General features: G+C 41.8%; 1 protein-coding gene across 1 annotated transcript; it reads right to left on the bottom strand.

Annotated features, from left to right (window-relative positions):
* Window positions 1–2,887: 2,887 nt before the first annotated feature.
* On the bottom strand, window positions 2,888–8,471 carry SETD8 (SET domain containing (lysine methyltransferase) 8; the record flags this gene model as incomplete). Its single annotated transcript, XM_010009688.1, has 6 exons — window positions 2,888–3,098; window positions 4,219–4,409; window positions 5,276–5,335; window positions 5,689–5,773; window positions 6,555–6,771; window positions 8,315–8,471. Coding segments are annotated over 6 exons (921 nt in total), but the record flags the coding sequence as incomplete, so codon positions are not given.
* Between the last annotated feature and the right edge of the window lie 1,765 nt (window positions 8,472–10,236).

Here is a 10,236-nt window from a genome sequence, read left to right as displayed (position 1 = left end):
AGAAGAGTAGGATTTCCAGAGCAGACAAGTCTGAACAGACATAAAAAGGGCAGTGACAGGTATCAAACCATGATCTGACTCTTCAGAAGCAAAAGCAGGCTCTGAAATCTTTTGATTCCCTTCACACATGAGCAGCATGAAAAATATAGGACACTTCATTGTGCCTCTGCTCAGATGCACAATGTGCACGTGGCTTAGCAGAACTGTGGACTCCTTTCAAAAAGGAATTTGTTAGCAACTGTACATTAGCAAAGCAACATCACAGATGTCTGACCTGAGCACACTGGTTTAGCTGGGGCACAGAACTGCTGAAGTCATTTTGCCATCTCCAGAGTACTCATAAGCCTTGGCTGTGCCCCTGCGATGTATTTTCTGGAGCATGGGAGCAGGGAAGGAAGTCACTGCATTTCCTTAGCAGGGCTTTGTGTTTAGAGAAAGGAAAGCAAAAAGAACCAGACATGCATCAGCAACAGCCAGGACACACCCCCAAGCTGAAAAGAGATGTTTACCTGTGCTTTGAGCTCCATCCTCTTCTGTGGTTTATCCAGGGATGCACTTTCCAGTCTCCTTTAAAAGGGGAGGGGGAATTATGTCCCCAAACACACCAATCACTCTATGAAGTCTTAATTAAACAACTTCAGGTAATAAACTACACAAATTACAGAGGCACAGAACACTCTGCTGTAGCCTTAGGCCACTCTTTGCAGTTAGGGGAAGGAGACAATAATGAAAGCTGAAATGATTATTTTCAGTTTACCATTTAAGATGTGTTTTATAAAAAAAAAATAAAAATATGAGTATTTGATATATGTGACCTCTGTATATCAGTTCCTAAAAAAGTAAAGGATACATATGCAGTGCAACATCAGCTTTATTACCATCTTCCGATGCAGTGCTACTTGATTACCAGTTAAGCATTTCAGAGAAGACAATTTTCCTATTATATAAAACAGGGAGAGATCTTCCCCCTTTCTTGTTTACAAAAGTGACGTGGAAGAACAGAGGTTTTAAGCTATTCAACCTGATAGAGAATAGGCAAATGCTTAAATAAATTAAGAAAAGAAGCATTTTATTCCTATTTTGACTTAAGGGAAGTGCTCTAGTACAAGAGGATCCTGTACACACTGCTGTAGTCTCTGCTACCAGAGACTGAGACCAGGGAAGAGTCAAATGCCAACTCAAATGAGTCTGCCAACGAAGCTTATCTGTAACTCAGTATATGGAAGGTAACAGGTCTCCAGTTAATTCCTCAGAAATGGTGAACACACACAGGCCACCCCTGGCCTTGTGTTTAGTAGTAAATAATATAAAGCATTTAATGGCTAATGATTTTCACAGCTTTCTTTCAAAATGCTAATGATCTGCAATGGAGACAGGTACTATAGCAGCCATTTCATCAATAATAAATATATTCTTTATTTTACAGAGACATTGTCTTCAAGTTTTTAATTTAAAAAATACATCACTAAGCCACCTCTCTTGCTGCTGGAGCATACACCCTGGATGTTGTTGCTATCTGACCTATCATATAGGCAAGCATCTAAGATTGTCCTAGAGGGCATGAGCTGGAACAGCAGCAGCCTTCAAGACGTGAGGAATAGAAGACATTAACAGAGCCACAGATCCCTTGCTGACCCCTTCCAGCAGCAAGCGTGGCTGATGGCTCACAGCCATCTTCATCTACACACATGCCAAGCCTGCCTTGGCAAAAATTCCAACTGGTAAGAATTCATCTTTAACATAAAGGACCTGCATTGTATTGCCCGCCTATATCACGGATTTGGTTCTCCAACAGTAACGTTACAAACATCTGCAAGATGCTGAGCACTCAACTCCCATTTAAGACAGTGGGACCATGCTGACAGACCTACAGGACCAGGCAATAAGGAATCTACTTTCTTCATTGCATCAACTCCATCATTACAGTTTGAAGCTGCATATGAAGATGACTCCTATTTTTGGAAGCGCTATGCTCTACTTCAAGCATTCACAGTAAATAAATAGCTTCTGATGTGGCTAATTAGCATAGGAAGGTAATAAAAAAAATTTTTGGAGAGAGCTTTTTCTTTTACTTCTTTAAAAATCCTCTGGAAGACACCTCCAAGAATCAGCCATCAGCTATAAAAAGGTACCTTCTCTTAGAAAACAAGTCATGTCAAACATTGATTCTCACTGTGAAGACAGAACTTCACACTTCTACTCAGTATCAACCCAGCCTATCAAAATCCATCCTCCTTTGGCTTGGAGTTATTTCTCTAAAGAAAGCAGCCAATTTGACCATGGATTTCCCTCAGCACCAGTGCATTTAAAGTTCATTGCCCACATTGAGATACTGGAAGAACTGGGTCCCTACCACAACTTATTTGAGGATGATAGTAGCATCCACCCCAAAGCAGCCTGTCAGCACCAGGTTGTAAGAAGCAGTCTGACAAGCAGTGAAGCCACTGGATGTACAAGTCAGAGTACAGAAGTACATCTGCTGTCATAAAGCTAATGCCAAATTCATCACCCCACAATGTGGAGCATGAGATTTCACTGCAAAAGCAGAAGCACAACTCAAGTGATTAAGTTTCTGTGGAAGTCTTTGACTGCATGCTCAAGTGGCACCGGTCACTATGCAGAAGTATTCAAATTAGGGAGGGTTTCCTTTTATGATATAAAAAGGTTTGGCAATCTAAGATCAATTATTCAAGCCTGCCTGGAAAACTGTAATAGGCATTTAAATACTGCAAAGCAAAAAGGTAGCTTTTAAGGAGCTCAGAACACCATAAGCAGTCCACTAAGAAAGCTGAGGGAAGTGAGGACAGGGGGGAAAAACCACCCACTGACTCCTTGTAGAGCCAGTGGACCCACTCAGTCCAAAAAAACCCCAAACTAAGATGAAGAATTAGTGTTTCAGCCATGGATGAGCTTCTATGGAAGCTTTGCTTCTGTCTCCATAGTCGTACAACAGTTCTTCACCTGCTTTAATGTCTCTGGAAGCTATGAGTATGAGATGAGGCACGCCATCAATGTCATGAAGCTTTGTCTGACAATTGCCACATTTGCTGTGATTAATCAGTCTTCCCAAGCGATTAGTTTCTTTTGTAGCATCGACACTGAAAGAACAAGAACAGAATGCAGGATTGCTGCATATCACACAGTCATGATGCAGACAAAAACCGAAGTACAAATCAGATACAGAATGAGGAATCCACATGAGGCTTGAAACAATGAAGGGAAAACAGAACACGTTCATGAGATTAAACAGACAGCACATGATACGGCTTGAAGGTAATCTCCCAGAATTGTTTCAGTTTACGTTAGCACAAAACCCACAAAATGGAAAACTTTGGACTATGTTTTTGAGCTGCCTGTTTCCAAGCAGCTCTCAACTGTTCACAAGGAACAGCAGAATCCAGATGTAGAACACCACCAGAAAGGCTCGATACCTTAAACACCCTCCCCTCAATAAAGCTGCATCCAAGCTAAGTAGTATCCACTGAATAAGCCAGCAAGAGTCTCTGCTCACATACAAGGCTGTGAATACCTAAATACTACATGCCCAACTTCCAGAGATTGGATCCTAAAGTTTTAGTGCCCCTCATTGCACAAAGAATTGTAGTCTATAATGACAGCTGCCATAACAAGTCAGACACTTAAGAATATAGGGCACTTCAAAGCAATTAACATACAGGTTTAGTGGCACACACTCCCGTAGCATCAGCCAAGGAGGAAAGAACAACCTGAGTAATTGCTTTGAGAGAACTGGAGTTTGGGGCAAATGAAACAGCAAATCAGAGTGATAAAGCACACACATGGGGTGTCAGGCACTAAGGGAAAGGAGAAGACCCAGTCAAAAACAGCTCAAGGAAACCTTTCTCTTTGAGAGTTTGTCCATGTTGCTTTTCAAACAAATTCCTTGCAACCCAGGAAAAGTAGTTAATTTTACAGAGAATAAATTTAGGAAGAAGTCCATGGCAGAGCTATATGTCTCATCCAAGCAGATACAACTCTCCCTATAGCTGTTCTTCAAGAGAACAGGGCCCTGAGTCACCTACCATTCCTTTTAGCCCAGAGGTACAGGAGGCTCTTGGACCATGAAACAGTACTCAGAAAGATTTCCTAATTCATGGTTCCCATTAATTTTTTTTTTTTGCGTGAAACCCAAGAAAAGACTTTGCAGCATTCAAAGCCTCTATCACTCAACTATCACACTTCTAGGGAAGAGAAGCTTACCAGTATGTTTTGCTGAGGTACTGAAAATAGTACATGTAGCAGCCAGTGGATGGGTCTTGAGCATACAGCGCTTCTCGCTTTTTAGCATCTGTGATCTCTATGAGATCCCCATGATATTCAACTACAAATTCTCCTCGATTAAATTCCTTAGTAGCAATTACTCCTCTCCCTTTGCCATCGATGTAATCAATCTGTTGAGTTGAAAAGAAAATCAGCTGGGAAATTAGAGAGTATTTACATGATTGCAAATAGGCTGTTTACAAATAGGGAATGAGGGATTTGTCAGTCAAAATTGCTATAGCAGGGTATTGCAGACAAAGCCATAGAAGCACAATGCACAGCACTGTGGAAGAAATTTGGGAATATAGGAAGAAAAATAGGAAATACAGGAAGAAATGTGTGTTTGGGACACACACTGAGTTACCAGGTGTTTTGATACGAAGCCTCCTAATCAAAGAACTAAGAGTTACTTTAAATAACCCATACACAGAGAAGAGTTACCTTATTTTTCTTTTAAACTAACCATTAGCTGAGGCAGCTTTTTCATGTCAGGTGCACCATCATCATACACAGGTTGAGAAGTTAGAGGAACAGAAAGATCAACCACAGAAATTACATTTATCACCCACCAGTATACTTCACTATTCCTGCCCTTGCCATTATCGCAAGAGCCATAATGAAGACCAACAGCAACTGGCTGGCTGTCAATGTGCTAAGAGAATTTGTTACCATACAGACAGTATATGTGGGTGTTACCTTTAAACATATGACAATTAAGATGCTGTATCAAACCCATTTCTAGAAGCTAGCCCAAGAAATGATAAACTAAAGGCAGCAAGTGCATTTTCAGTAAAGACTATAAAGCCCTCTCAATATATTTACGACTGAGGCTGCACATACATATTCTTCAGAGCCAAATATCACCCATCCAGAAAGGAAGAAACTGTGCTTCAGTTTTGCTGCACTTTCATCTCACTACCAAGGAACTGCAGCAGCTCTGAGACAGGGTTCTGCTATTTTCTGCTTAAACAGACTAACAGCAAGATGTTGTAGTTACCTTCATTCCTTCTTCCTTCCCACTTGTAATGAGCTCATCTATTTTCCTCCTCTCCTCAGTCTGCAGAAGAAACAAGAACAAACAAAACCATAGTATAGCTGATAGCTTTTGTGGCTCATTCTAGGGCTGAAAAACCAGTATCAGCTAATTTTTCCAAATCATCCCATATCTCTAACAAACCTGAATGGTAAAGAGACAGATTTTTGCCCCCCAAAATATAGAAGCTGCTAGATTCTGTCCTCGAAGAACTGGATCAGCATTTCCACATCTTAGGCATGTTCTCCACAGTAATTCCAGCACAATGCTCTTTGTATTTGGCCAGTGGAAACCACTTACAAATAGTTACATCCTTCCTCAAACGTTCCATTAGCCAGCAATATTGTAAGTCATGTTACTTAAAGAAGAAGCACTACCTCCAGTTCAGATTTGCTCTTCCTGGAACTTCTTCTAACTGGGTAATAATCAGTCACTTTTCGATTTGGTGTTCTTCCTTGGGTTCTAAGGGAAGAGAGAAATAGAGAACACACATATTTCATGCTATTTGTGAAGTTACACCTCTAGGACAGAGGTAGCTGTAAGAAATCTTTATTTTCAGCTTGGTATGTTGCAAGGTGATCAATATCAATCAGTGTTTATCAGAAGACAAGAAACTTGAAGTCAAAAGCTACATTCTCTTCTTGTCCCCACACTATTTCATTACTCTAGTACTAATTCTTTAATAACAATAGCAAGATGCTGTTGGAAATCACCCAATGGTCACGTTACAATCTGAAGCCCCTGTGTGCCATGCTTTGCCAGAAGGCACACTAAAATTTAGGTCTTGAAAATTGCTTGGCAAGGAGTTCATTAATGTTAGGTCACATCACTCTGAGTATCAGCTCAGCCAAGAGGCCTCCAACTGTGCTATTTCTGTCCACAGAGAAGTAGGTCTCAATGGCTCATTAATTTCTTTTTCTATAGGTGATCAGCAAGTACTTCACTGGAGATAAGACACACCAGCCCTGCCTTCAAGAAAAACAGAAGACCTCTGTAAGGTAGATAAATACCTGGGGTGCTATTTTTGTATTTCAAACATGTTATTCTTGAGCAAACAAAGAAGCCACCCTGAAGATTTGCTCCCCACAATGCAATCATTTGCTTACAAAAAGGCAACAAAAACAAAAGTAACATTAATTATGGGTCCAACTGTAGTTTCTGAAGGAAAAAATGTAGATCAAAGCTTCCTGGTGCAAAAGGACACACAGAAGAAAAGCATTTACAAGTCCAGAAAGTCACTTACTTTCTCCTTGGTCCACGTTTTGCTTTAACCATCTTTTTCTGAGCTGGCTTTGCATTGGCCTCATCAGCACAGTCTGAAGGCAGAGGCGTCTTTTGAGTTTCTACAGTTCCTTGGTTTTGATCAGAGGAGGGCACCGAAGTATCACACCCACCTTCTTTGTCCTTCTGGTCTTCTGGTTTCATAGCACCTTCAATTATATCGCCACCCTTCTTTCTTCCTGCTGGTGGGAAAACACAGTAAGGCTCTGAACTTAGGACCAACTACACCAGAGTGCGTTAAATGCATTCCAGTGGTTTCTAGTTCCTTCAAACAGAAAGAGGAAGGGAATGATACAACCTCTTTGGTAGAACCCAGACAGGCTGTTACTCAACTTTTGACTAGTCATTGCTACAGTACACATAGTACTGAGGAAGGAGTGAGCAGACAAAAGGTAAAACAGAGCCCATTTACTTTGTCATGTTAGGTTTGCAACTCAGTTTTCCAAACCTGAACATGCAGCACCTTCAGTGCAGTGCTTTAAACATCTGCAGTTTGCCACCCAGTGCATCTGGCATACTAAATGACGAGTTGTCATAAGCTAATCAACATCCTGCACTGAAGAGGGAGAAGCCCCTCTGGATCCCTCATTGTGGTGATCAATAGCTGCAGATGCTGGTACAAGTGGCCAACACCTCTCAGACAAAAACCATCAGAGCTAAAAGGTGTGTGGGTTAGACAAGAAGTCTACCCCACACACAACCAACACTTTCTTGGTTGCATGCGTTCTACCTTGATATGACCACATCCTCCTTCTCACTCAACTGATTTAGAGGTAGGTGAGCCTGGTTTAAAGCTGAATAAAGTTTTTATGTAAGGCAAATCCCCAGGTTTAACAGTCCCATCTGCTAAGACAGATGCTTCCATCTCCCTGGAGAAATGAAGCACAGCTGCAAGGCCTCAGCAGTGGGACAAGCTGAAGCCATCTTCACTTTCTTGTCAAAACTGGGCAGTTAAATTTGGAGCTAAAGGCTCAAGTTTCCAGAAGACCTGACACTCCCTGTGTGGAGTGGGACTTAAAATACCTGCTTCCTAAAAGTGTTTGCATCAAAATGCTTTGACAAACTACCAAGGTTATTAAATGCACCTTTAAACAAGCCAGCTTTTTTTTTTTAACTCCTCCATAAAGTTAAGGAACATTCCCATTTCTAGTCACTGCAATGAAGTATCTCTAAAGCCTGACACTCAGCATCCAGAGTCTGTGCTCCTCCTTCTCACTTGCTTTATTTCATCCTAAAAATGTAAGAATTTTCTTCTTCTGTAAGTGCCTCTACCTCATACCTGATGTGACTTTGAATTGCCTTTATACGAATTAGTATAAAGTAGTTAAAAGATAAAGTTAAACTGAGTTTGAGGTAATAAAGCAGACCAAAAAATATAGATAAGCTGCCAAACACTGACCTGAAGAAGCAGAGTAGTGATAGATCTGGAGATTAGGGCATATTGACAATGCAAGCATCAGCTTTTTACAGCCAGGGAGACAATACAAACACGGCCAAACAAAAGACAGAGGGAAAATTGCGTGATAAACCCATGACCTAAGTTCTGAGAAGGATAAGGACACCCTCATCTTTGTAGAGTCCGTTTGCTGACAGAGATATAGGACTGGGAAAGCAACTGGGCCAGGGGAGCTGCCTGGCCTTCTTGACTGTGCTTTCAAGTTTTCAAATCAAGGGTGGGAGGAGCACATTCAACAAGGTGAGCAATCCAAAAATCAATCTTACCATTTCCTTTCCTGCAGGTTTTGTTTAGTGTTTTGCCCTGACATTTCACCTCGTGATACATGACAGAGTTTTCTTCTTGAAGCGGGGGGCGAGCACCAGGAGTTTTGGAAGGATTCAGGTAGCTGTAGATTTTGGATTGACCAATAAACACATTCTCCTAAAACAGACCCACACAAAAATCAATACGTCACAGAGATGTTGGGAACTTCGAGCTGGTATCCACAACACACTGCAGAGAGCTGATGTGCTGATGTGCATTATGCTGCTTTAATGCATCCTCCTTGCTGCTGTTGCTATTTCTACTAAGTGAAAATATAACAGTGTTAAACACTCAGAGAACTTTACTAATGCAAACTCTCAGTCCAAGAGGACTTTCACGTGAGATGTAACAGGATGGGGTAATCACAACTAACTCCAGCCTCCACCCTGTGTTTCACAGTATGAACTCTGGTGCTAAAAACCCACCCCAACCCAGAGCTCCTCAGGAGGAAGGCGGCCTCAAAGAGTGCAAGCCAAGAAAAATACACATAACACAGCAAAAAAAAAATCACCCAAGCCTAGAACATACCTCTCATAGCCAGAGAGCTACGAGCTTACCCAAAGGCTCTCATGAGGTGTCAGATGTTACAGCAGTTAATTATATGCTCTCCTAGCAGCACAGAAGACAGGAATCAGTTTTGCAGAGTCTACCTTGAGTGACACCTCTCAGTGAGAGCTGGGAGATCAACAGTGCTTTTAATCTGTTGTATTGCACGAAATAAAGTGTAAAAGTTGTTTCACGGCAAAAGAAACTTTAGACAGTCCTCGCTCTGGCCCAGCCAGGAATATGGTAAAACCCTCTGGCATGGTCAAACACCTCAGAGAACAGGGCTTGAGCACTGGCTCAGGCTCCAGAAGCACCAAGAGAGAGGGGTATCAAGTTTAGCAAAGTTTAGAGGAGTCACGTCACCTTTGCTCTTACAGTCCCCTGGCTCCTCACTGAGCCTGGCTGTGCAGCGTGTGGAGGGGACACAGATTTCAACCATTAAACCTCAGCCTCTGCACAAGCAGATGAAGCTTGGCCAGAAGGAGTTTTTCTTGGCTACAGTTTGATTCAACTAAAAGCAATTTTCAGACGCTGCAAGCCAGTCAAAACAACAAAAACATGCATTCATTTCTTTAAAAAAAGCATACAAAGGTTCCCATTAGTTAAAAATTAGGTCCAATATAGCTGACTAAACAAATGCTCCAGTATAGTCACATAAACACTAAAAAAAGTAAACAAAGCACACCACAGAATACATGGAATCATTTTAATAATTAACATAATCATGAGTAACAAACTTAACGTGTACACAATTCACATGCAAAATAAGACCAGCTAGAGGCTCAAATCTTAGTCCACGAATGAACTTTACTAAAGGTTATAGTCGCCATAGAACAGCCTGAGAAAAGGCAAATCAGGTCACTCCCTGACCCCCAATACTTCTGAAAGGCCTTTGAAAAACAAAAGTTAGTAAAAAACGGGGCTTTGAAGGATGACACACTATGAAAACTCCATTTTAACAACTGCAAGCACCAAACCCCGTGCTGCCAAGTTGTCAAAATCTACCAAAGCGTTTAAATAAGGGCATTTTCCGAGAAAGACAGACGCATGAAGTGCGGCAGTCCACCTGCCAGCAGAGCCTTCTGGCTTTGCAAAGACCATTAACAGGAAACGAACAAGTATTTTTCCAGCCTGGCTTCCTCCCCTATTCCCAGCTCCCTGCCTGCTGTGCTCCTGGCGCTGAGACGCGGCTGCCACGTCTTTGTCTGTGCCAGGCTGGAGACCCTCGAGAGCAGAGGTTTTGCCAGCGCAGCAGAGCACAGGAAGGGCTGCTGATGAGCTCTGGCATTGGATGCCATGGCCACAATTACTTTCATAGAGGATTAAATGCCAAGTG

This window comes from Nestor notabilis, unplaced genomic scaffold (genome assembly GCF_000696875.1).
Source record: "Nestor notabilis isolate BGI_N333 unplaced genomic scaffold, ASM69687v1 scaffold580, whole genome shotgun sequence".
Taxonomy (NCBI): Eukaryota; Metazoa; Chordata; class Aves; order Psittaciformes; family Psittacidae; genus Nestor; species Nestor notabilis.
Note: the sequence above shows the minus strand (reverse complement) of the source record. Positions and strands in the feature narration are given on the sequence as shown.